The 27,877-nt window shown below is 40.0% G+C and overlaps 1 protein-coding gene across 3 annotated transcripts in view; it reads left to right on the top strand.

Moving 5' to 3' along the window:
* Window positions 1-27,877, top strand: part of DNAJC6 (DnaJ heat shock protein family (Hsp40) member C6) — a 139,127-nt gene that overhangs the window by 1,115 nt on the left and 110,135 nt on the right. The window contains exon 1 of one of the 3 annotated variants that reach the window (XM_038537232.1): window positions 8,173-8,386. The exons of the other annotated variants lie outside the window; for them this stretch is intronic. Within the exon in view, the coding sequence (XP_038393160.1) occupies window positions 8,365-8,386 (22 nt within the window). The 5' untranslated portion in view covers window positions 8,173-8,364. Of the gene's footprint in view, window positions 1-8,172; window positions 8,387-27,877 lie in introns of those variants that run through there. 3 annotated transcript variants of the gene reach the window in all.

The raw sequence follows: 27,877 nt of genomic DNA, 5'->3' as shown, positions 1-27,877 counted from the left end.
ATGGAGCCTGGGGAGAGCACCCCTGCCAGACAGTAACAAGTGGGAAAGGTTCCCGGAGTGCCTGAGCTTAGCAAAGGGACAGTGGGAGACGCGGGACCTGGATCGCGGTCTGGGTAGGACACGACGAGGAGTTTGGATTTTATTTCCTAAGTGAGCTGGGAAGCTACTGGTGTTCTAAGCAAGGACATGTCATGATCTGCTAGCTCACTGCCCTGTGTGTATTTGCAGTAGCCATGCCTTTGTCTCTCAGCCGACCCATCCATAAGGAAATGCCATTTCCTTTCTGAAGCCTTTCCTGGGGTTTCTGCCACCTGTAACCTCTTTTTTAGCGTTTTGTCACCCATAGGGCATCTGTCACCGTTCATCTGGTATAATAGATTCCACATGGGCAGGTTCTCATCTACTTGGCCTTTGCGTACCCTACCAGGCTAAGACCAGGCTTGGTACTTTCTTAGATAACCTGTTTGCTAGAGTGTGTGTGTGTGTGTGTGTGTGTGTGTCTCCTGTCTTGTCCTTTCCATCTGTTTCTATCATCTGAGGATTCTTTTTCTGAGAGGCTGACATGCCTTGATTCCTAAAATGGCCGACCCGATCCAAGGCAGAAGCTACACTGCACCAGGGCCCTGTCATTTATACGGTCCTCACCCCCCCACCTCCACCGCAGGATTGTCTTGAAGATTAAATGAATTGATGAGTTAAATGAGTTAATAATTGTGAAGTGCTGGCACAGTAAACATTCTAAAACTAAACTTGACCAAAAGCAAGAATTATTTCTTAATATTTATTTATTGCATTAGAAACAAGCTTTTCTATTGTTGGTGGTTAGACTAAGGCTTGGTATTGTCATCTTGCTGGCTTTCAAAGAATGTGTTATTACTTTTAGTCAATGCACAATTAAATTCCTTCCCCACTGCCATTCAACTGTTGCTGAAACTTCATAGGTCTGAAGGCTAAGCACCCTTTTACTTTAGTTTGGCTGAGGAGTTAAATAGAAGGGTCACTGCAACAAGTATTCCTTGAGTGATAATTACATGCAGTATGAAATTCCAGGTGTCTGCGAATGTTTGCAAAAGAGGACAAAACGGCTATTTCCACTGCAGTAAAATGGGTTACGATAAGTTTCCTAGTTTTATAGTTTTTATTTTTTAAAGATTTTAATTGTTTATTCACAAGAGACCCACAGAGAGAGAGGCAGAGACACAGGTGTAGGGAGAGGCAGGCTCCCCACGGGACTGATGGTAGGACTCAATCTCAGGACCCCAGGCCCAAAACCTGAGCCAAAGACAGACGCTCAACCACCCAGGCACCCCATTTTATAGTTTTTAAAGTCAGGTCTATACTGTGTATACAGTTGTCCTCTCCTCTCTTCTCTGTTTTTGTCCCGGAGGTCAATCATGGCTTCTTGGGACCTATTGCCACACTATCCCTCTTTTTTCTTAAGTAGGATCATGGCTGATCACTGTATTTCTCTACTTCTCCCATACAACCTGGGGATAAGGCCATTATAATATTTTATATGATACTTCACAGTTTATAGAACATGTCAACTACAAGATGTTATTTTAATCTTGATAGCACACTGGAAGGAGGGAGGGCAGATAGTGTTTATTTCCCCCATTTTATAGATGAGGAAGGTGAAGCAAGAGACAGAGTGACTTGCAGGAGGTCATATGACTAGTCAGTGGCAGACTCGGGCCTGATTGCCCATACAGCATTCTTTCTGCCATATCTCCCTGCACAAAATAAACATGCTTCAATATCTATACTCATGGAGAGAAGTAAAATTAATAAATATCATGCAATGCAAGAAATCCATATCCCGATTTTATTTGTGTTTCTTTTAAAGGTGCCCTGAATTTCTTATAATGATGGGACATCATCACATAATTGATAGACACCAATTTGGGCATCTAGAATCATGTGCTTTGGTGCCAGACTGTGATTTGAATCTCCCATTACTAAGTGGCACAGTAATAAGCTGTGTGATCTTGGGCAAGGTGCTAAATCATTTTAAAACTCAGTTATATATCATATATAAAATTGAGATGATAATTCCTATCATAATGTTCTGTGATGATTAAATGAATTAATGTATATAAAGTACCTAGTACACAGTAGCTTAGTTACTATTTTTATTGATATTAGTCCAGATAGTCTACCATATGATCACAACTCAACAATGGCTAGTCACAGAGCTGGAAAACTCAGTAACCTATGAGAATAAAAAATGACCGGGAAGCTCCTTAGGGGCAGCTGTTCCTTCTGTACTAACCAGAACATCTTTCACAGCATCTTTTTTGTTCCCACCTTTTTGTTTTTTTTCCCACCAGGAGGCTGCAGTGAGAAGTAGTTTAGCTTTTGGGGACTCTTGGCATCTTTTCAGCCTAACACTGTGTCCTGAATATAGCAGACATTCAATAAATATGTTTGTAATGAAAAGATCCTTTAGGAGATTATCCTTTAGGAGATTTTATATATCTATATATCTATATATATATCTCCAAAGAGAATGCACCAGAAATTTACCTTATGATCATTTGTGACTTTAAGTAGAATACATACCTAGATAGACAATTACTGAGTTAAAAGGTATATGCTTTTTTGATTTTGGAAAAATAGCTAACCTCCATACATTTGTGATAATCTAGTTCCTACCAGAAGTGTGTGCGATTCATGATTCCTTACATCCTTGCCAATACTGAGTACTGTCAGACTTTTTAATGCTTGCCAGTTTCATGGGTGTGAAATGGTACTGCATGGTTGTTTTATATTGAGTTTCCTTAACGAATGATGAAATGAAGATCTTTTCATGTGAATATTGGCCATGTGTGAATAAGGCCTATTCATGTTATTTCCCATTTTTTGCTTTAACTTGATGGTTTGTCTTTTTCTTATCCACTTACAGTTGTTTAAATATTCTGGATAGTAATAATTTGTTGGCTTATATGTCCAAACAACTTTAAAAAAATATACCTAAGCATGCAAGCTGTTCCAAATGGGAATATGAACAAGCTGTGCCCAGTGGAAATTAACCTCCCAAATGCTTCCAAACTTTCTAAAGAACTACATTTTAGACAAATATCAAAGCTTTTAGGTTACAGAAAAGGGAGTGAACAGTTGGTGGAAGTATTTTGTAAGAAGTAGACCTTGAAACAATGCTAGAAAACTGGCCCTAGTTTCTCCCACCAGAAGTTACCTCCCTGAAATCCCAGCGGGTCAAAGAGCCCTTTCCTGAACTGTAGTATTCCCTGGAAAGACAGATTGGAACTTGAGCCAGTCTCCATCAGCAGATGGTGCTTTCTAGGACAAGTTACTTGGAGAGGAGGACAGGTGATCAGCGGTTTTAATCCTCCACTGCCAATTTCTAACCATATACCCCTAAAAACAAATCACGCTGAATGGAAATATTGATTACTACCTAGGGATATTGGAAAGATCAAATGAGATCATAAATATAAATATGAAAGACCTATGTAAATACAAGGATATTTGCTAGGCCCTGTGAAGTAACCAACACTGTGCCAGAGTGGAGAGAACTTGACCTACAACGATCTTTAGGCCCTGTTCCCTACCATTTGTTCTGCATACGAGTGCATGATTGTCGAACAGTAGTTCTCCAAGTGTGGTCTCCAGACTAGCAGCATCAACATCTCCTGGATCCTGTTAGAAATGCAGTGTTGGCCCTCACCTCAGAGCTACCAAACCAGAAACTCTGGAGGTAGGGTCCAGCAATCTGTTTTAACAAGCCTTGCAGTAATTCTGATGTATGCTAATGTTGGAGAACCACTGGCCTAGTGGGATGTGCAAAGACTTAAACGTTAGCAAATGTGGATTCTAAAGTGTTAACTCCATTTGCCAGCTTCTTGCATGAGCAAGTTCCTAGGCCCCTTATTGGGTTTACAAGCTCTCATCTATAAAAGGAAGATGGTATCACCTCCCTCACAATGTTGTCTTGAGAACAAAGTATCCTAGCTGTGCTACTTTTTAGCTCTGTATCCTTTGGCAAGTGGCTTCTCCTCATTTCTGCCTCATTTTTCTCATCTGAAAAAAGATGGAACAGCAAGAATTATCATATATGCACGGTTTACTGTGTGCTGGCCAGGGTCCGAAACAGGTGCATATTTTTGTTTTATTTAATTCTGACAATAACCTTTTCTTAACCATCTCTGTCTTACCAATGAGAAAACTGAAGCACAGGGAGGTTAAGTAACATTTCCAATGTTACACAACTGGGTAAGCTAGGATTCAAACCCAGGCAGGGTGCTGTGAAAGTCTTTCTTTCTTTCTTTTTTTTTTTTTTTAAGATTTTTAAACAAATTTATTCATGAGAGACAGAGAGAGAGAGAGAGAAAATGAGAGAGAGAGAGAGGCAGAGACACAGGCAGAGGGAGAAGCAGGCCCCACGCAGGGAGCCTGACGTGGGACTTGATCCCGGGACTCCAGGATCATGCCCTGGGCCGAAGGCAGGCACCAAACTGCTCTTTAAACACAATGCTTGGCAAATAAGTTCTCAATAAATGTCTGAAAATGATGATAAGAAGAGTACCCAGCACAGACTAGGCACTCTATGTATTAATTGCCTTCCCTTTGCCTTGTAGCATGGCTTCATGGGAGCCTCTGCAGCTTTTCTTACAGTCATGCTGCCCTCCCGTGTGCTGGCACAAACCTTCCTCCACCCCCAATCAGCAGTTTTTCTCTATTTTACCTCCTTTATGGCCACTCCAGTGATCTGAGCAAACTATACAGAGGCTTGGCTGGATGGAGGAAGATGGAATGTGGTGATGCATGTGGAACCATCCTCCTGTCACCACGTGGTGACAGGAATGAATGACTAAAGCTACAAGAGGGTCAAGGCAAGTCAAAGAAAGGCCATTAGGTCTGCCTAATTTGGGACATAACCTCTAAGTCTCTTTTGCTCTCAGATTTCCAAGAGAATGTAAAAGCTCTTTTTTGCTCAGTTTTTCTTCAGAATAGAATTTACAGCTGGGAAGCTGAACCCACAATATTAACAACAGCATCTTTTCTTTCATTTTTGTTTTACAAGGACAATAAAAAGCCTATTCTTTTTCAATTCAGGGTTTCACTTATTGTTCTTGAAAATTCTGTTCGGTTTTGCTCTCAAGATGGCCTTCCTTACTGGGCATGACTCACTGGTCTAGTGACTCAGAAGTGGCATCAAACAAGACAAGGACTGTGCAGAGCTATGAAAGGACGTGGTAGCCAGTGGAGCCTGTTTGAGCTTTGCTAAACCCAGCTATTGACATAGGGCATCATTTCCCTTAATGGGTGTTTACAGAGGTCCTTGATACCAGTTTCTTTGAAGTGTGGGGTCTGTCAGAGACCCTACTTTATTTTGGAAAGCTCCAAGGCTTGAGCCCATTCCTGTCCCTCAATTGGGTGGGGCCTTGAGGTTTACTGTGGATCAAGACAAGGTTTCTGAGAATTCACCTGACCCTTCTTGGAATAGCTCTAGAAATAGAGGTGTAAGGCTTCTGTAAATATTGTAGCAGGAGGGAAATAAAAGCTCTTTTTATTTGAAGAGGACTTCAAACTTCTGTGCACTTAATTAAAAACAAAAACAACAACCAATCAATTAAGGATGCATAGAGATAACAGATATGCGATAAAGCAAATAGAGCAAAACCAAAACCGTTCATCATGCAAAATACTGTGTTGGGTAAAATGTAGGTACCCCTAGAAATGACCACACTCTTGAAAACAATTGGCTTTCTTTTAAATATAAATAGGAGCTCTTTTCTCACTTCTTCACTCCTCTCAGCCTTAGTCTTTTTTCCTGGGAAACCTACTTGATTAAAGCTCACCTCCTGGAGCGAAGCTGGCAGCTGAGGGGGAGCTACTCCTTTCTGCTGAGGCTTGTATATTCTTTCTGATGTGTAAGTCTCACAGCAGCCCTACAAGCTAGTTATTATTTCCTGTAGAAGGAGCAGAGGGGTAAACTTGACCCAGGTCACAAGGTAGTAATATTAGTCTTAAAGCATTTATGAAGCCCTCACTTTATGTGTCAGGCTTTGTGCTATGTACTTTACATGTATTAACTCATTTGAGCCTCACCCAACCCCAGGAGGTAGTTCCATTATTGTCTTTATCTTACAGATCAGGAAATATAGACAGAGGTGTAGGAGAGTGTCCCAGGTTACTTTAGGGCCCAGAATGTAGTAGAGCCCATGTTTGAACCATCTCTCCTGCTTTATGGCCCCTGCCCTACTATTCAAACCCAGGTCTTGGCATTCCTTTTCATTAATGAGTAAATCAGCATACCTTGTAGAGACCTCTTGCCCTGAAGCCACAGGCTTCTTCAGGACACAGTGCTTTTTTCAGCGCTATGTCATTCCCAGTGTTCGAAGCAGTACCGGGCACAATGTATATTTATTGAATGAAAGAGTGCATGAATGGTGGCTGCATATCACCTCCTTCTCTCTCCACTCTGCCCCTAAAGGTGCTCCTAACTGGGCACAATTTGGCTGTTCTGAACTTGGACCTTCAAGATGGAGATGTCTCTAGCTTTGATGTGGTCTATGCACCAACATGGCTCATTTGGTGGCCAGCAACGAGTTCCAATGAAGGCAGATTTTCCACACTGGTCTTAAGTTGTCGAAGAGAAGCATAAAGGTATTATTTACTGCCAAGGAAAGATGGGAACAAAAACTGAATACTTAAAATTTCCTAAAACTTTCAGGGAGTCTTTAAATTGTGGCAGCTAGAAATCAACTCCAGGACCCTTAGTGGCCATGGCAAGCTTTCAGTCTACAGCTCTATCTGACTGGCTACAGTAATGATCAGGTGAACACTAGCAATTAGTTCTCCTTAATGTGTCCAAGTATGTTGATAATTATACCTTACATTTATATAGGACTTAGTTTACCAAGTACCACATCTATTCTCCCTTTTGATCTTCTGAAAAGCCTGGCACATACAAAGGGTAGATATGATTAGTCCCACTTTACAGATGAGGAAACTGGTGCCAGAGAGGTTGTCACCTACCCCACACTACTCAGTTAATAGTGGTAGAAACAGGTTTTTGACCTTATCTCAACTACTCCAGCAAATTTTCCATGTCAATATTGCATTGTAACCCAGCAATTTCTGGGGTTGAAAGCAACAGGTAGGTGTATTTCTTGGTGTTGCTCTTCTTACAACTTAGTGAGGTCCTGGATTGGGTCACTTAATCTTTTTGGATATCAGTTTACCAATTTATAATGGGGGAATAAACACCACCCATCACCTAGAGTGTACCCAGAGCAGAGGAGGTTGTGAGGAGTCAGAACTTAAAATAATGTCTAAGTGAAGATGTTTGGAAGGGACTATGATGACCTTGACCCATTTTTCATAAAATAAATTGTCACCTCCTCTGACCACCCTGTCTAAAATGGCATGTCTCTTTTTCATTACCATGCTTCATTTTTCCTCATGACATTTATTACCATTTACTACATGTTCACATTTTTGTATTGTCTGTCTTCATACTCTCACCAAAATGTAATAGCCACAAGAGCAGGATTTGGTCTGTTTTCCCTAACAGATGGACTTCTACCTGGTACAAATAAACATTTGTTCAGTGAAGGAATGAAGGAATGAATCTGAGCTATGCAATGATTGAAAGTAAGTTGGAATTGGATGACTGAAAGATTTGTTTGAATTTTCCTTGCCCTCTAAGAGAGAGCTCTCATGGTCTGGCTTCCTCATGCCCATTTCTTGCTCAGCCCTGAGAATCAACTTACGCCTGAGTGAAATGGATTCAATGATCTGTGTCCACGCAGCAGACACAGGTCACTCTATGCCTCTGTATTGTAACAGCCTGTGAGCCCCTTGAGGAGTGGGACTGGTCCCCTTCACTGTTGTATCCCCACTACTTAGCATGGATCCTGGGTCACAGAGAGGTAAAAGAAATATGTGTTGAATGAATGAATATGAAAGAGAAAATAAAGCACAGGTCTCTTAATTCCCTCCAAAATTAAGGTCTCCATTTGAGAATAAGCTTGGCACATGGCACAAACATTCCTCTTTCAACCTGAACTAAATCTCTACAGAGATGAGGAGGCACTAAACAGTTGGTTCCCTAATCAAAGAGAAGGAAAGGCAAGCCTAGACTCCAGATCCAGTTCCATGCCATGTTTTGGAATTTGTGTTTACGTCGGCCTTCATCCCCATCCTTTCTGCTCCAGCATAAGCAAAATTATCACCCCGCACACTGACTTGCATGCAATTATCAGAGCTCGGGTGCTCCTCCGTTGAGGGACTTCGCCCCTAAGACTCCTGACTTTCTGTGAATGACAAATCAAAAGTCAGGTTTGCAGAATCAGCCGGACTTTCCTGCTCATTTGCAGCAGAGGGAGGAAAGAGAGAATGAAAGATTCTGAAAATAAAGGTAAGGGGCCAACTGCAGAGGGGCGACTAAAAGATGCCAGGGATGAAATGTCACTCCACAGATAAGGTTAGTTTGTATTAATGGATGACTTTAAATTACTGTGTATATATTATTTTAAAATTCTAGTTATGTAATAAACGTGACTTTTTTTTTTTTTTAATGACTGGCTTCTGGTTTCCAAATATTGTGTCATTCAATTTTCCATATCTGTACTACCAAATAGAACAATATTTTTGCATTCTTCATGTAATCTTGGCTGCCTAACACATATTTCCATTTCACAGATTTTCTTATAATAGCTCCCAGGATTCTGACAATTTTATTTTGGGAGAGTTCACAATAGTTATTGATGGGTAGGTTTTCAATGCATTTATTGCAATTGGAATATCTGAAATACTTCAGACTTTTACAGTTTGGGTTCACAAGAAAATGTTGACGGGAGACTTGTCTGATGAACGTTAATCCTTTCAGGAGGACCCAATGGCGAAGCATCCCTGACCTTCAGAACTGTTTATCTTGCAGAGATGTTCCCATGCAAACTACCCCCACCCCTCCAGCCTCCAGCCCCTAATTCTCCCCCCCCCCCCCCCCCCCCCATTACTCGAATTCTATTTTAAGCATGGGGGCAGAGAGAAATGGATTTAAATGAAAACCCTGGAAAGGATGGGGCTCACTAAAATGAGCCAGCCAAATTTTAATTCACCAACAGGGATTCTGGAGGATTCTGGTGTTTTAAATTCCCAGGCTCCTTAAATTTTCTGCCGCAGTTGGGGGAGGAGCGATAGACCCCAAGGTCTCCGGAGGCTACACGTGTTCCCCGACCCCGTTACCGGAGGGAGCCCTTCCTGCAGCGTTGCTCCTGCTCGAGGTCCGAGTGGCCGAGGAGGGCGCCGAGGGGCCAGGCTCCCGGGGAGGGAAGGCTCCAGGGCGGACGCCGCAGCGGAGGACGCCATCGCCGCGCCACGGTGCCCAGCCCCTGCTTCCCGAGCGCTAATTTTAGGGTTCGCCCGCCCCACTTTCCCCCGCGGGCTTTCGCAGCTCTCGCCCCGGAGAGGCTGCGCCGCAGTTTGCACCCCACCCTCTTCCGGCTGCGAGCTGTGCGTTGAGGAGGCCTCAGCACTCTGCCCTTGGACAGCGAGGCTGCGAGCCCCAGGGGGCGGCTGGCGCCCACCGCGCCCCTTCTGCGCCCAGTTATGTGGGTGACCTAGGGGACGACACAAGCCCCCAGGCTTGGCCTTCCCCAGACGAGTTCCCAGTCACTCTGGCTTGTTATAAGATTCTCACCTTTTTTGATCAGGGATGTTTATTCCACATTAAAAAAAGGACCCCCCCCCCCAAAAAAAAAAACCCAAACCATCCAACCAACCAACCAACCAAACAAACAAACAAAACCCAAACCACCCAAAACACCAAAACCAAAATACAAAACCCCAAAGCCACAAACAGCTTGATGCCAGCGAGGAGACTAGTATTTTAATCTACTGAACTGTTTGTAATGAAGGCTCCCAAGCAATGGGCACTTTCTGTAAGAGAGGCTATAAAAGCGGCAGAGGTAGTTGGTGTTGGTAGTATTAACATCTAATAAGCTCTGGATCATTCACATCCACGTATTGATCTGTGTGGTTTCCATGTTTAAAATTTAATTAAGCAGCCCAGAGGTGGAGGTGCGGGGGGGGGGGGGGGGGTGAGAAGAGCTATGTATGCCTGGGTCTGGCAAAGTGGAAAGAGGGCCTCTCTGCACTGCTAAGCCAGCCTCTCTGGTGAACAAATAAAACCTGTACTCCTGTAATCCAAAGTATTTAAAGTGAACTCAGAGGGTTGGCTTTCCCTGTGTTGTTTTCAGGGGCCAGATAAAGGGTTTTTGGAAAGAAAAAAAATTGCTTATATGCCTTGTCATGCTAGGCCATACTCATGTTTTAGAAATAGTGAAGACTAGCTCAATTGGAGGCTCAGGATAAGGCTAATTACTCACTGCTGTTTGGAATTTTAACACTCGGTTTCTCAGTGTGTCAGAATGTTTTAAGCTTCAAATCCCTAGCTGCTTTTTGAGGGGAGTTGGTATTTAGAATTTTTGTTTCACTTTGGGAAAGAGCCTTTGTTTGGGAGTCAGGATAGTTAGGTTCTGGCTTGTTTCACCTAATTTATTAGCGACTAAGGACAAGACCCTTTATTCCTTTCGATTTTAGTTTACATATTTATGAAATAGAGAAATGTTAAACTAGATCAGTACTCTTCAGATTGTGGGTGGTAAATAAGTAGTATGGTGAGTTTTGAGCAACATTTTAGAAAGATGACATAGAATAGAAAATGTTGGTCACCATTGCACCTGGTAAAGATAAACATTCTTTACTGAAACTTACCAAGACTACTGAAATTTTGGATATTTATGCTTGTTTCTGCATGTAGGTATGGGCTGTCTTGGCGTTAGGTCTGTTTCTTACTATGAATCCCAGTCAGGAGTTTGAGAAACATTGAAACACAGCACAGTTTATTAATTTGGTTTTCAAAGGGTCTGTGAAGTACAGTTTTATATGCATGCCCATTTGGTTTATGGATGAGGAGAACATTAATAGTTCTCAGATTTTCAAGATCTAAGATCCCCAATAGGTTCTGAAAGATTGTTTATCTAAGGTCTCCCAATACTCTTCCAAGCTAATTTATTAGTGATCAAAGAATCTTTTCAGGGCCAGGAGATGGGTATGTGTTGACAGAGAGCAGCTGAGTATACAGTGTGAGGTGGTGTGTGTGTGTGTGTGTGTGTGTGTGCGTGCCCAATGGTAAGGAGAAGGAGTGACCGTGGTAACCAAACCATGAGAGCTATTTGTAGGTTCCAAAGTACCAGTCAGTGACCTGAATATGAAACATAATATCTAAAAATTTGAGGCTTTATGCTGAAAAGTACCACAGAAAAACTGTTAAAATGTTGTGAATTGTTCAGAAGTCTACTCTTCTTGCAAAGACTGAAAATGAGAATTAGATGAAATCTGAGGAGGTTGTCAGGGGCAAATAAATCATCAGGATATTGGTAGGCACAAACTGAATTTTTATAAGCTACCATCACATGACTAATGTTCAGGAAATGTTGATTTGTGGTTGAACAAATGCCTTTCTTTTTCCTCCTTTTGTTACCTCTTAAGACAGTTCAGTGAAACTTTTATTTACTTTTGAATTTTAAAGATTTTATTTATTTTTAGAAATTCATTTTTTTAAAGACTTTATTCATTAATGAGAGAGAGAGAGAGATTGAGAGAGAGAGGCAGAGACACAGGCAGAGGGAGAAGCAGGCTCTATGCAGGGAGCCCTACGTGGGTCTCCAGGATCAGGACGCCCTGGGCTGAAGGCGGCGCTAAACCGCTGAGCCACCCGGGCTGCCCAAGATTTTATTTATTTGAGAGAGAGACAGTGAGGGCTCCTAATAGCCAGGGGAAGGATAGAGGGAGAGGAAGAAGCAGACTACCCGTGGAGCAGGGAGCCAGGAGGAAGGACTTGATCCCAGGACCTTGACGTCGTGACCTGAGCCTACTGACCGAGCCACCCAGATGCCCCTCAGTGAAGCTTTTAAGTACAAAAACTATCATATGACATTTACGTGCATATCTCAAAATGCTTTGCAAGCCAGAAAAAAAAAATTATGTATGAGGCAACTAAGAAGAAAATAGTTGAATGAGTTAAACAGATATTGGCAAACATGACAGCTAATTATAATAATAACAACCATAATTCCTATTTAATGAACACTTAGTATGTGTAAAGCTCTCCGTGAGGTGCTTTACATACGGTCTTGTCATAACACTGTAAGGTAGGGGTATTGTGCATGTAAAGAAATGGATTAAGAATTTTGTATAGATACACATAGCTAGATACACGTAGCTAGTAAGTAGCAGAGTTGGGATTCAAACCCAGATCATTATACCTCCCAAACCAGTCACATGGTAGGCAAGGGCTTGAGAATAAGCAGCATGATGAAATTGCATAGTTACTAATAAAATTTCCAACATCATCTATTATTAGAAATGATTTACTTATTATTCAAAGGGAAATGAGAACTATAGAAAGTGATGGCTTTTGACTAATTTTCTGGATTGTGTTTATTTGGAAAATAAGTGTTTCAACTCAGCTGGAAATTTTCCTTTTATTTAGAAAGTTCTCTGAGTATTTTGTGCAATGAGGTTTTTAAAAGCAGTGATAGGAAAGAAGTGGAGAATTTGAAAATTTGGTTGGAAAATATTTTTCCTACAAGAATGTAGGGCAAAAAAGTTCTCTTTTAAACTTTGTTATTTTTCTGTATTTTGTTTCAGAATAACAAGCATGGCATTTTTTGAACAAATGAAGTTATGTATAACATTTTAATGTGGTTAAAGTAGGTGTAGAGTTCTTGAAAGAATTTGATTTGTTGCTGAAAGTTATTACAAAATCTGATTGAGAGTTTGAATAGGTCAGATTCAGCCTTTTAGGTGCTAAGTATTAAAAAGGCTATGGTATATGTACGTCTCCCAATCTATAATCAAAATACAATAAGTGAAAGGAAATAAAAAAATGTTGTGATTTTTCTTAACCACTATGACTATGTTGATACTTTTAGAGAAAACCCAAATTCTTTCAAGGATTTTTGTCATTTGTTGCTTGTGACTGGGTAGGTTGGAGAAATGATATGTTGGTTGGGATGATCTATAAATGGCTGCCTGATTTCTTAGTTTTCAGGGCTAGCATGTGATAAAACTGGATTTTGAGCCTGGTCTATTCCACTGGTTCTCAAATGGGCAAAGTACTGCTTTCAAGGGGACACACTGGAAATATGTAACGGGATCTAGAAGCATTCACTGGGCAGAAACCAGAAATGCTGTAAATGTCCTGCAGTATTCCAGAGTGTTCCATTCAGTGACAAATTATCTCATGTCCTGTGCAGCTTTCAAATGTTTTGCTGAAGAGGTAAGTGAAAACCCTCTATACTTTTCTGAGCCTAGAACATGCATTGGTTTTACACTGAAATATACGTGCACTGAAATTTCCAGGATTAAAAATACTGTATAAATTGGGTAGAGATCATACTTAATTTTGTTCAGAAAAACTACTTAGCCAAAGCAACGCTGCTTGTATCTGAGACATCAATATAACACGCCTGTGACATTCAGTCTACATAGAGGTACATGTACCTGATGACTTTATTATGTTCTCTAATACAGTACTGCTTGAATATTTGCATATTGAAATCTATATTATTTTATTATAAATAACTTTTACTTCTCTTACATTATAGTTGGTATATTGTATATATTTTCGTTTAGTTTTGTGTGAGATAGGGTTTTTTTACCTTTCAGTTTCATTTTGAGATACTAAAAAAGGAAATACAAAATATTTTTATATTTATATATATTTGTGTTACTCAGTGTGTCAAAATGATTTTATTTTGATCCCCTCAATGATTTTAGAGAATCTGAGCCAACATAACAAGTTTTGGAGATTATATATTCAATTCTATGATCCAGGTGTATTTAAAAAATTAGAATAATCTATAACAATGAGATTGAGCTAATCATAAACTGCCCTCTTTAAGGCAGAAATACTGAGATATAGATGTTACAAATCTAAAAAATGATGTCACTGATAATTGATATTTAGTTATGCTACTGTAACTGGCATTTTAAAATTTCACTCTCAAATTACTTGTTGTTAGGATATAGAAATATAGTTGATTTTTATTTCTTGTCCTTATTTTAGGACAAGAATTTGTCCTAAAATTTTAATTTTAATAGTTTTATATTTTTCTATTTATATATAATTTATATATTTCTGTGAATAATAGCAGTTTTATTTCTTTCTTTCCAATCCTTGGATTTTCATTTTAAAAAATATTTTATTTATATATTCATGAGAGATACAGAGACAAGGGTAGAGACACAGGCAGAGGGAGAAGCAAGCTCCCTTCAGGGAGCCCAATGTGGGACTTGATCCCAGGACTCTGGGATCACGACCTGAGCCAAAGGCAGACGCACAGCCACTGAGCCACCCAGGCACTCCTTACAAGAGAGATTAACCTGCAATTTTCTATTGTTGTGGTCCCTTTGCCAGGTTTGGACATCAAGTTTTGATGCCCTTATAAAACCAGGTAGGAGATATTTCCTCTGTATTCTGTTCTCTGGAATGGCTTGTTAGATTGGAATTATTCTTTAAGTGTCTGGAGGAATTTACTGGCGAAACCATTTGGGCCTGGAAATTTTGTTATAGGAAGACTTTAAAATATGGATTCATTTATTTCAATAGGTATAGATTTATTTAGATTTTCTGTTTCTTCTTGTGTTAATAAGGTGTGTTTTTCTAGGAATTTATCCATTTTATCTGAATTTTCAAACTTATTAGTAAAAGGTTTTCTTTACATTCTTTTAAGATCTTAATATTTATAGATTGTTTGGTCTTTTTTTTTTTTTTAAGATTTTATTTATTTATTCATGAGAGACACAGGGAGAGAGGCAGAGACACAGGCAGAGGGAGGAGAAGCAGGCTCCGTGCAGGGAGTCTAATGCGGGACTCGATCCCAGGAATCCGAGATCATGCCCTGAGCCAGAGACAGATGTTCAACCACTGAGCCACCCAGGCATCCCAGATTGTATGGTCTTATCCCTATATTTTTGTTGTTCTTGATACTGATATTGCTCTTTGTTTTTTTATACTGGTAAATCTTATTTTTTTGATGCATATTACCAAAGTTTTATGAATTTTATTAATTTTTGCAAAGAGTATTTTTGATTTGTTTTTTATATTATAAATATGTTTTCTATCTCATGAGTTTTTTTTTAAGATTTTATTTATTTATTCATGAGAGAGAGAGAGGCAGAGACACAGGGAGAGGGAGAAGCAGGCTCCCTACAGGGAGCCCAATGTGGGACCCCATCCTGGGTCTCCAGGATCACGCCCTGGGCTGAAGGCGGCGCTAACCCGTGAGCCCTCCGCCCCCGCAGCCCCCCCCCCCCGCCCCCCGCCCCCGCAGCCCCCCCCCACCCCGACCGCCCTCGCATGAGTTTTTTTTATCATTATTATTTACTTTTACACTCTTTGTTCTTTTTTTTTTAAATTTTTATTTATTTATGATAGTCAGAGAGAGAGAGAGAGAGAGGCAGAGACACAGGCAGGCTCCATGCACCGGGAGCCCGATGTGGGATTCGATCCCGGGTCTCCAGGATTGCGCCCTGGGCCAAAGGCAGGCGCCAAACAGCTGCGCCACCCAGGGATCCCACTTTTACACTCTTTGATTCCAATTTTCTGCAGTTTTTTTTTCTAGTTTCTTAAAATAGAAGCTTTTATCTCTGTTTTCTTTAAAAAAATATTTTCATTTAAGGGTATTAGTTTTCCTCTAAGCATAGCTTTAGCTGAATCCTGTTTTGTTATATTTTTATTGTCATTTAGTTGAAAATATTTTATAATTTCCATTGTGTGGTTTTTTTTTTTTTTTTTGGACACACAGGGTCATGTAGAAATGTACTTCTTTTTTAAAAATGTATTTATTTAAATTCCAGTTAGTTAACATAAGGTGTTATATTAGTTTCAGGTGTACAATATAGTGATTCAGCAATTCCACACATCACCTGGTACTCATCACAAGTGTACTCCTTAATTCCCATCACCTATTTCATACATCCTCCCACCCACCTAGAAATGTACTTCTTCATTACTAAGCAGTTAAGGAGTTTCTAGTTGTTCCCCCTCCCCCCCTTGCTGTTTGTTTCTAGCTTACTTTTCCTGTGGTCAGAGAACATACTTTGGATGATTTTAGTTCTTTGAAATTTCTTAGAACTTGCTTTGAGGCCCTGCATATTGTCAATTTTTGTATCTGTATGTTACATGCCTACTTTTTTTTTTTTTGAGGCTGATTTGGCCTTTATTTTTATTTATTATTTTTTAAAGTAGGCTCCATGCCCAGCATGGGGCTTGAATGTACAACCCTGAGATCAAGAGTTGCATGCTCTACCAACTGAGCCAGCCGGGTGCCTACCTGTTACATGTCTACTTCAAAAGAATGTGCATACTGAGGTTATTTGGTTCCATGTTTTTTTTTTTTTTTTTAAAGATTTTATTTAATTTATTTATTCATGTGAAACACATGCAGAGAGGCAGAGTCACAGGCAGAGGGAGAAGCAGGCTCCTCACAGGGAGCGCGGTGTGGGACTCAATCCCAGGACCGGGATCATGCCCTGAGCCAAGGGCAGACACTCAACCGCTGAGCCACCCAGGCATCCCAGTTCCATGTTCTATATATGTCAATTATATCAATTTTTAAAATCCTGTAGCACAGATCTTGTATATCCTTACTCTCCCATTTTGACTTTGTATTCCCATGTTGCTTTTCATAGTTGCTAACTTTTGCTTTATTTAACTTTGAGGGTATGATATTAGGTGTATTCTCTCTCTCTCTCTCTAGAATTCTCTCTCTCTATATATAGAATTGTTATATCTTTATTGTGAAATATCTCTCATATCTAGTAATGCTTCCTATCTTAAACTGTACCTTTCTGATATTAATGGAGCCCTATCAGCTTTCTTTGGGCTAATAGATACATAGTACAGTTTTTTTTTTTTTCCATCTTTATACTTCAGTTTAATTTTGCCTTTATTTTAAATCTGTATCTTTTGTAAGTAGCATATAAATGAGTTTTTAAAAATCCAGCCTGACAGTTTGGTCTTTAAATATTTAAAGCATTTAATATAATGATTGATATATTAAGGTCTACAGCTACCATGTTACTATTTGTTTCCTATTTGTGTCTCACCTGTTTTATGTACCATTTTTTTCATCTTTGCTTTTTTTGGTGGGATTCATCAAGCATTACTTTTAACTTTCCCTTTTTCCCCTCAACTAGCATGTTACACATTTGTTTCCATTTTACTTTCTTTCTTTTTTTTTTTTTTTAAAGATTTTATTTATTTATTTTTGAGAGACAGAGAGAGAGCGAGGCAGAAACACAGGCAGAGTTAGGAGCAGACTCCATGCAGGGAGCCCGATGTGGGACTCCATCCCGGGACTCCAGGATCACGCCCTGGGCCTAAGGCAGGCTGAGCCACCCAGGCGTCCCTCATTTTACTTTTTGTGTGTATGTGATTAATCCAGTGTTGCTTTCACTTGATCACAAGTTAGGCTCTAAGAATATTTTGATTCCATTACCCTATCTTCCCTTCACAATTCCGCCTTCCCTTCTGCCTCTTGTGTCATTATTATAATTTATTTTAATTATATATTTAATTCTCCATGAGGCACTGATGTTGTTTTTACAATCAATCTCTGCTTAGGTTTACCCTAGCCATTGCTTAGATTTACTCACATATTTACCCTAGCCATTGCGTTTCATTACTTCCATGTGTTCCCTCTGAGATCTTTTCCTTCTGCATAGAAACCAAAACAACAACAACAACAACAACAACAAAATAACTTCTTTTAGTATTTCTTGTAATGCATATCTGGTATAAAAGAATATTCTTAGTTTTTTTGGCCTGGAAATAATTAGTTTTGCCTTTGTTTTTGAAGATAATTTCACTGGATGTATAGAATTCTGGGGAGAGGGGACACCTGAGTGGCTCAGTGGTTGAGCGCCTGCCTTTGTCTCAGGGCGTGATCCTGGAGTCTTGGGATCGAGTCCCACATCTGGCTCCCTGCATGGAGCCTGCTTCTCCCTCTGCCTGTGTCTCTGCCTCTCTCTGTGTGTCTCTCATGAATAAATAAATAAAATCTTAAAAAAGAAAAAGAATTCTGGGGAGGAAGATCCCCCCCTAACCTCACCCCGAGGCACTTTAAGAATGTCATTTTATTGTCTCTGGCTTTCTTCCTTTCTTGAAAAGTTGGCTGTTCGTTTTATTGTTGCTGTTTGATGTTACATATTTTTCCTTTGGCAATTTTTAAAGACTTTTCTTGTGGCACTTGGGTGGCTCAGTCGGTTAAGTGTCTGCTTTCTGCTCAGGTCATGATCCCAGGGTCCTGGGATTGAGAGCCCCTCATCAGGTTTCCTGCTCAGTCTGCTTCTCCCTCTGTCTGTGCTCCCCCTGCTTCTTCTCTCTCTCTCAAAAAATAAGTAGTCTTAAAAAAAAAAAAAGACTTTTCTTTATATATTCGGTTTTCAGCAGGTTTTCTACATGTGATTTTCCTTGTGTTTGTCCTGCTTGTGGCTTTCAGAATTCTTGAATCTGCGTGGCTTGATGTTTTTTGTAATTCCCATAATTCTTTGCCATTATTTTTTCAAATATTGTTTTTGCTTTGTTCTCTCTCTTTTTGGGACTCTAGTTACTTTTATGTTAGAACTTTTTACTCTGTTATGTACATGTCCAGTTTTATTATTTGTATTTTTAGTTTTCATTTCTCTTTTCCATTTTGATTATATTTTGCTATTTTAGGGCTCACTAGTTCTTTGCTGTGTCTAATTTATTATTACACAATCTGTTAATATTATTTTGTATTTTTCAGCTTTCAAATTTTTATTAGATTATTAGATTATTTTAAAAAATAATTCTCCAGAAAAAAAAAAAAAAAAAAACCCAGGGGTGCCTGGGTGGCTCAGTTGGTTGACTCTTGGTTTTGGCTCAGGTTCTGATTTTAGGGTCATGGAATCGAGTCCCACGTCAGGCTCTGTGCTTAACATGGATTCTGCTTGGGGCTCTCTCTTCCTCTCCCTTTGCCCCTCCCTCCGGTTCCCTCTCTCTCAAATAAATAAATAAATAAATAAATCTCTTTAAAAAAAGATTCTCCATCTTACCTATTTCTTCAAATATATTAATCAGTCATTTTAAAGACCAGCTTATTAACTTTTATGTATGGGCCACTTGTGAATCTGTGTATATATTCTGTTTTTTCTTCTTGGTTCTCATCATATGCCTGACATTTTTTTAAAAAATGATTTTATTTATTCATAGAGACAGAGAGAGAGAGAGAGAGAGAGAGAGAGAGAGGCAGAGACACAGGCAGAGGGAGAAGCAGGCTCCATGCAGGGAGCCCGATGTGGGACTCGATCCCTGGTCTCCAGGATCACACCCCGGGCTGCAGGTGGCGCTAAACCTCTGCGCCGCCCGGGGACTGCCCTGCCTGACTTTTTTTTTTTTTTTTTTAATTTATGATAGTCACACACAGAGAGAGAGAGAGAGAGAGAGGCAGAGAGGCAAAGACACAGGCAGAGGGAGAAGCAGGCTCCATGCACCGGGAGCCCGATGTGGGATTCGATCTCGAGTCTCCAGGATCGCGCCCTGGGCCAAAGGCAGGCACCAAACCGCTGCGCCACCCAGGGATCCCCTGCCTGACATTTTTATATTAAATGTCTAATATTGTGTAGGAAGATGCTCTGGATGATGTCATCAACTTTATGAGAGTATTTACCCTATTCTTTGCTCACAGAAGGCAGATCACCTCAGTCTAATTAGGCACTCAGTCTAACTAAATGTGTTTTGCAGACTTTTAAGATTTGGTCTATTTCTGGGTTTCCCCAATCCTAGGCGCCCAGGAGCACTGATAGAGAGCCTGAGATGTTTCCCTCAGCAGGTCCCAAACTCCAAGTTTTGTCTTTCTAATACTGCGAGTCCACTGAATACTCTAAAAAAAAAAAAAAAAAATGCTCATTCTGCCTTTCATCTCTTTGGCTTCTGAGTCTCTTACCTTGTGCACTCAGTTAGCAATACTTCAAGGAGAAAGCTCATGTTAGGTTCACTTCTTTGAGCCTCTCGAGGATATGACTTTTTAGTTCTAAACTCCATTTTTGTCACTGCAGCCCCAGAAGAATGTCTAAAGTTCTGCACGCTTCGCTGCCTCTTAGCAGCTGCCCTCTGCCTGGCTTCTCAACTTCTTGCCCCATGCCAAGAACTGGCAAAAACCCTACTGAGAAAAATGGGCTTTCAGAAAGCTGGGCTTGCCTCAGGAAGCCTCACATCTCCCCAGGATCTGGATCCTCAAAGCTGGACTGATCGGTTGCTTTCCTGTTGCTTCTTTCAAACAGATGTTTTTGGACTTTGGCTTTCTGATTGCCCTCAGCAGAACTGTTGGTCTGCTACAGGGGAAGTTATATTAATACTAATTAGAAATACTGAAAGAAGTTACGGTCTGTTATAGCCGAAAGTTGAAGCAGACCATGTTTGTTCTGTTTCATTTTATGTGAGCTCTTAAAAAATAAAAACAACAGAGCAAAAAATCTCCAAGGTATCAATGACATTTTAAACATCTTATATAAATGATAAAGAATGTGTGCAGTTGTTGATTTCTAGTTACTGTTTATTGCTTTTTAAAAGTGTGTCAGTATCTTTTTTCCCCATTTTTTTTCTTTGAAATACGTACATATTTGTGTTGCCTTATTCTGGAGAATGTGTATACTAAAAGACTTTTTCATTTTCCTGAGTCTGGTCCTCCATCCAAATGTTTAATACTTCAGTGATTTTATGAGTTGAATTTTCAACTCTCACCTCCCAAGTTCCCTATGATTCCAAAATTCACAAAGTGATTTGAATATTGCATTGTCATAAGCTTTAGAAAACTTGATTCAAACCTTTTGCCATAGCCGAGTAGATGTTTTTTATAATGTCCTTGTCAGGATGTAGAGTTACATATGGGGCTGGTCACATCCATGAGCTTCATCTCAGTCTGTGTCCTCAGTTTCTCAAATTCAAGTTCAGTTTATTCACTCATTCATCTCATATATTTTGAGCACTTGTGCACTAGACTCTCCTTCCTTCTCAAATACACATTTTTATAGTTCTAGGAACTAGGTCATGGCAATAAATAGCTCTCCTCAAGTGTGGCATAAAACTGAAGGGTGACTGAGTGATTGGTGCATAACCCATTTGTGGAAATGTTTTTCATGTTTCTTCACATTTCCTATTAAAATCAAACCATCAGGGTGCCTTGGTGGCTCAGTAGATTAAGTGGCTGCTTTTGGCTCAGGTCATGATCCTAACTAAGGTCCTGAGATTGAGCCCTGAATCCCTCCCCTTGCTTGTGCTCTCTCGTTTGGTCTTCCTCTCAAATAAATGAATGAAATCTTAAAAATAAAATAAAATAAGCTAGGAGCATCTGGGTGGAGTTAAGTGAGTTAAGGAGTTAAGTGTCTGACTCTTGATTTTGGCTCAGGTCATGATCTCAGGGTGATGAGATGGAACCCTGTGTGGGGCTCTGTACTGGGGGTGGAGACTGCTTAAGATTCTCTCTCTCCCTGTCTCCATCCTCGCCCACCCCACTCTCTCCCTTAAAAAAACCAAACAAGCTGGCATTCATTTTTCAGTCTTTTCAGATGTGTTTTCCTACTCCAGTGCTGGTAATGTTCTATTTCTTAGATTTGGCTACTGTTTTTTTTTTTTTTAGGTCCATTCAGTTTGTGAAAATTCATAAAGCTGAACACATGACTGGATCACTTTTCAGTATGTTTGTGGCACTTAAATGAAAAATTTTTAAAGGAACTAATGTTTTCATGTTAAATACAAAAAAAAAAAAAGTGTCATGGGCAAAAGGAGCTTAAGAACCACTGATCAAGTTCAGCCTCCAATCCCTAAAATGATTAGGAATGAGGAGACTGAAGCTTAGAAAGGAGAAATTGCTTGAGGGGTGGGCAAGGACTGGCAACCAGACTTCTCACTCCTGGTCTGTTTTGCTTTTCTAACTGGTTGATCCATATACATATAAATATATTTAATTTATTTAAAGTAATCTCTGCACCCAATGTGGGACTCGATCTCAAAATTCGGGGATCAAGAGTCACATGCTCTACCAGTTGAGCCAGCCAGGTGCCCCTCTAAACAGTTGATTCACACAGGGAATGAGGAAAGATCCAGCATGCACTAACACTGGAGCTGGATAACATTCTCAGAACCCCAAATGTATCTTACATGAGTCAGCCCTTAACTCCCCACTCTATTTCTGCCTGCTTCAACCTCTTCCCTGATCATTAAAAAATAGACACTTTTATCTCATGTGAACTTGGAGATGGTTATTTTATTACCTAAGAATCATTTGACTATATCTGCTTTAAAAAAAGGGTAATATGTGCCTGTGAAATCTAACAAGAGCCCAGCACAAGGTACTTTATTCCCCTTTTAAGCCATTTTTAGTTTGGTGCTGCATGGTTTAAATTTAGATACTTCTTCCAAACTGGGGATGGGGGTGGGGGTGCAGAGATTGAACCCAGCTGTGACTCCTGCTGCTGTGAAATAAATGGGAAAACCTGAGAACTAGTGTTAGGAGAGGATCTCAAGAGAGGGGTCCTGCAGGGAAGGGGGCTTGCCTTCACTGGGGTAGGGGAGCAGTAAGGAGAAAGAAACAGTGGTTGGTATCTCTTTCCCTCCTGCTCTTGCAAGATTTGGCCTCCTGAGAATGTGGTGAGGGCATTTTATTTACACACACACACACACACATACCCACCCAAGTCCATGCACAGGCACATATACATACACAGGCAAATAAACCTTGGAATTGTTAGTGAGTTGTTAAGTCGTTTTAATTCATTTTATTTCTCAAGGGCTAGATTTTGAGTTCCCAGCGTGCTGTTCCTTCTATCCGGAATGTACTTACCCTCCTCTTTCCTGGCTTAGTTTGTCTCCTCTTTCAGATAGTAGTTTCCTCTGGGAGGCTTTCTCTGACTCCAGTCCCCTCCCCATACCTTGCCTCATAACATACTCCCAGAGCATCCTGTGTTTCCCTTTCATGTCACTTCTCATATTTTTAGTTCCTAGATTAAGTTCTGGCACACCACAGGCACTCAATACATACTGCAAAATGGGAAGGGAAGGGAAAAAAAGGAAGAAGAGAAAGAGGGAGGGAGAGAGGGAGAGAGGGAAAAGAAAAAAGAAAGTCATGATTCAATTCCTGCTCTTAGACTAACAAGGTGGACAAGTTCCTTAATTTCTGAGCCTCAGTTTCTTCATTTTCAAAACTGAAATGGTAATACCTAATTTACAGGGTTGTTGTGAGATTAGAAATAATACGTAAAAAAGCAGCCCAGATCCCACCTGGCGCCTAGTCTGCCACAGGCCTGACTCAATTTGATGTCATTAAAAAGTACATATCTTTTCAAAAGAAAGTATGATCAGAAAAGCACAGAGAAAATCTGTAAAATCATCTATTAATCCATACTTTAGAGACCACTGTTAAAATTTGATGTTTCAGGACACCTGGGTGGCTCAACAGTTGAGCCTTGGCCTTTGGCTCAGGGTATGATCCTGGGGTCCTGGGATGGAGTCCCACATCAGGCTCCCCTCAGGGAGCCTGCTTCTCCCTCTGCCTATGTCCCTGCCTCTCTCTCTGTGTCTCTCATGAATAAATAAATAAAATCTTTAAAAAATTTGGATGTCTCCCCTTTCTGTGCATATCTTTATATTTCCATATATGTGCTTTATGGGGTACCTGGGTAAACAAATAATATAGGGGATAGAGTACAGATTGATGTTTTGTCCTGTTTTCTGTTTAGATAACCCTTCTTATTTATTTTGGTGCATTAGAAGATTATTTGAGCTTTTAAAGATATGAGGAGGCCGGGGGAACGATTACTCCATTGGCCTGGAGGTTCAGAGGCCTGGAATTTTCATACTTACAGTTCAGTCCCCAGTACAGCTTGACTCTGACTTCGAATTTGGGTCTTGTTTTCCCCACCTGTGTAAATGAGAGAGTGGGTTTTGTTATAGATATTTTCAAACTGGGAACGTTGGGGACATGACTGTGGAGAATTTTTTTTTTTCATATAGGGTAGGATTGCCTCTGAGGAAGTAATTATATGGCTTAAAACAAATCCCAGAATAATTATATGGCTTAAAACAAACAAATACCAAAAAATCAAACATTTCTAATAAAACTCCGGTGTGCTTTTCCTCTTTTTCCCCTGAGATGTAATTCACATACCATAAAACTAGCCCTTTTATTTATTTTTAATTTTTAAAAATATTTTATTTAAATTCAATTTGCCAACATATAGTATAAAACCCAGTGCTCATCCCATCAAGTGCCTTCCTTAGTACCTGTCACCCAGTTACCCTATCCCCCCACCCACCTCCACTTCTGCAACCCTTTCTTTGTTTCCCAGAGTTAGGAGTCTCTCATGGTTTGTCTCCCTCTCTAATTTTTCCCACTCAGTTTCCCTCCTTTCCCTTATAGTCCTTTTCATTATTTCTTATATTCCACATATGAAAACTCACCCTTTTGAAGTAGTATACAATAAAGAGGATTTTAGTCTATTCACAAGGTTGTGCAACCAATTGCTGCTAATTCCATAACATTTTCATCGCCCCCAAAGAAACCTGGTGCCCATTAATGCTCTCTCCTCTTTTTGCCTTCTCTACCAGTCCACTTTCTGTTTCTATGGCTTTGCCTTTTTTGACTTCTCATATAAATGGAAACATAAAATATGTGGTCTTTTGTGTCTGGCTTCTTTCACTTAATATAGTATTTTCAAGGTTTCTTTGTATGGTAGCATGGGTAAGTGCTGCATTCCTTTCTGTTCAAGGTTTTCAGGAATTTTTTCCCCTCAAATTTGGAAAAAAAAGTTGATCAGACTGTTAGAAGTCCCATAGTAGTAGAATGCTTTATCAGCACGGTTCTTTGAGAGGCAAAACAATTTCAGTATTTCAGGCTTTTAAATAAAAGGCTCGGGCAGCCCCGGTGGCTCAGTGGTTTAGCGCTGCCTTCAGCCCAGGGCATGATCCTGGAGACTCGGGATTGAGTCCCACCTCAGGCTCTCTGTAGGGAGCCTGCTTCTCCCTCTGCCTGTGTCTCTGCCTCTCTCTCCCTCTCTCTGTGTTTCTCGTGAATAAATAAATAAAATCTTTTAAAAAAGGGCTCTATTTAGTGCATGTAATAAACCACTTAAACACCCCCTCGCCCAGCCCCCCAACCCTCCTTAAATCCAGGAGACGAATATACTGACTGGCTAGTTTTGTTTTTGTCCTTTGGGTCTGGGGTAATCTTTCACTGCTGGGAGTATATGAAGTGTCTCTTCCCAATTCAGTTGGTCAATTAAGATTAATCTTTTTGAAGACCCCTTTCAAGGGAGTATATTCCTTGCTGCCTTATCACCTGTATGAGAGGCTCCCTCCTAGCCATATGAAGTGCACACTATGCCAAGCACGGTTCTGAGTCACAGCGATATGAAGTGATCAGGAGATCGCTCTGGATCTCTCATTGGTGTTCCCAACCATTTCCCCTTCTCTAAGTCCCCATAGCTTCTCCACCCCATCCTTTTGTAGTATCTACCTTATTCTGTGCTGTATTTTAGGTTTGGGGAGGTATCTAATCCAGGGTCCAGCACTATGCCTATCACCAAGTTGATGCTCCTGATACATTTACAGAGTAATTTAATGTATCCTCTATCCCCAGCAACTTGGGAGACCAATGAAGAGGTGCTGAATGACATTCACTCTTACTATGTGTATATTCTTCTCTCATACAATTAGGGTCTAATTTTTGTTTTGTTAATTAGTACTCTGCATTAGCCATTTGAACAGCAAAATTCCAAGTGATCATCTGTTTTTGTTTCTTGTGATCACCTTTTAGGAATGAAAAGCCATGGACAGTCTCTTTCATCTTATTTGATAAATGTAGAAAACTATAACAGCAATGATGAGAGCAGTGTGTTGGTCTTGATATGACTCAGATGAGATAATGCATATAATTTCAAATCTTAGATATAGAAAGCAGGTTATTAATATTAAAAAAAAGTAAAGTTGCTACTTACTTTTACTATGTGCAAGCATTATGCTAAGTGCTTAGTGTATATTGTCTCATTTAAAACTAGCAATATGGGGATCCCTGGGTGGCGCAGCGGTTTGGCGCCTGCCTTTGGCCCAGGGCGCGATCCTGGAGACCCGGGATCGAATCCCACGTCAGGCTCCCGGTGCATGGAGCCTGCTTCTCCCTCCGCCTATGTCTCTGCCTCTCTCTCTCTCTCTCTCTGTGTGACTATCATAAATAAATAAAAATTAAAAAAAAATAAAACTAGCAATATTAATATGTCCGTTTAATTGAAGAAGGCATCGAGGATCAGAATCATGAAATAACCTTAGTCAAACAACTAGTAAGCAGTGAATCTGGGATGCCAACATAGATTTCTTTGACCCCCAATGTACGTTCTCTGTGCTGTTTTGTCACTTTAGATAAAAAAAAACTGTCACATCGTGAGAGTTAATGCCCACCTGAAAATTATGTTCTGAAAGCTAAATTATTATTATTTATAATGATATTATTACTATTATTTGTTTTTGGCCCATATAAAAATGCATAAATCAGTGAGAGAATGACTTGAGTAAAAGAAAGAGTGAAAAAAGGTTGAAGTGGGTAGATTGGAGGTACCATATGTATTAGTTTGCCACATAAACTAGTGCACTTAAAATATTAATTAAAATACTTATAAAAATATATTAAAATATTTATAATGGTAGATTTGCTGGAAAATAATCTTCAAAGAAATTAAAAATCCATTCAAAAATTGCAGGCAAATGAGGGAATGCAGTGTGAAAACATGAAGGGGGTGATGACCTTTAGAGGTCCATGAATCAGTTAAATAATGAGATTCTGTGGTAGTTCATTTTGGCCTCATTGTCCTGTCTCCTGTAAAGGTACTTCCTCAGTGACTCTCATAGAGTAGTAGTCATTTATTCCTGATTGCCATGTATTTCCTTTTTAGTCATCAGGGAACAGACTCATTCTAAGGCTTCAGAGATTGAATGAAGAATAAACACTTCCCTTACCCATTTTCCTGCCTTATTTTGCTGTGCCATTTAATTTAAGAGGTTGCTGGTATATCCACTGAGGTACCGGGAAGAATGCTAGGGGGTCTTAGCATTCAGAATGTCAAAATGTATTTTATTATTTCAGCCTTAAACTCTGCCTAATGTTCCCCTGTCCAGCAAACCTCCTGATGCTCTCTCCAGAGAAAACCTCTTTGTCTTTAGCTGGGATTTGGGGAATGGCAGCTGCCCAGCTGCATAAGCCAAGGGCAGGGGTCTACTGGAGACCTCACTGCCTTTATCCCTCACTATATTGCTCAGAGCTAGGTGTGCTATCACATCCTGAATCCTTAGGGGAGTCTGTATTATCATTCAGCTTAATATCAGCTTCAGCTTTCTCGATTCTGTTTTTTCTTTCTAAAATTTGTTGCTAGTTTCCTCTGAATTAATAAGAAAGGATTAAAAGTTTGAAGGGAAAGCAAAATCAAGAAGCTTAATCTAACATGAGAAATTTATAATGAACGATAGCACTGGGAAAGGCCAGATTTGGGTCATCAAAAGTAAATAAGAGCATTGCACAAATAGGCATATTCAGAATCTTCTCAGGAGACAAAATGGTAATCTTTGGCCTCAGAATTCTTTGATTCGATTTGTGGGTATGCTAGTGCCCTGGAAATATTGAATTTTAAAGCAAGCTTTTAAATCAAGCATATGGAAAAAAACACATGACTTCTAAGTGTTCAGGTTGATGAATTTTTATGAAGTTAGCACATTTGTGAAACTAGCATCCAAATCCAGTAACAGGAGGTTACTTGCAACCCAGAGCCGTCT

This window comes from Canis lupus, chromosome 5, assembly GCF_011100685.1.
Source record: "Canis lupus familiaris isolate Mischka breed German Shepherd chromosome 5, alternate assembly UU_Cfam_GSD_1.0, whole genome shotgun sequence".
Lineage (NCBI taxonomy): Eukaryota > Metazoa > Chordata > Mammalia > Carnivora > Canidae > Canis > Canis lupus.
Note: the sequence above shows the minus strand (reverse complement) of the source record. Positions and strands in the feature narration are given on the sequence as shown.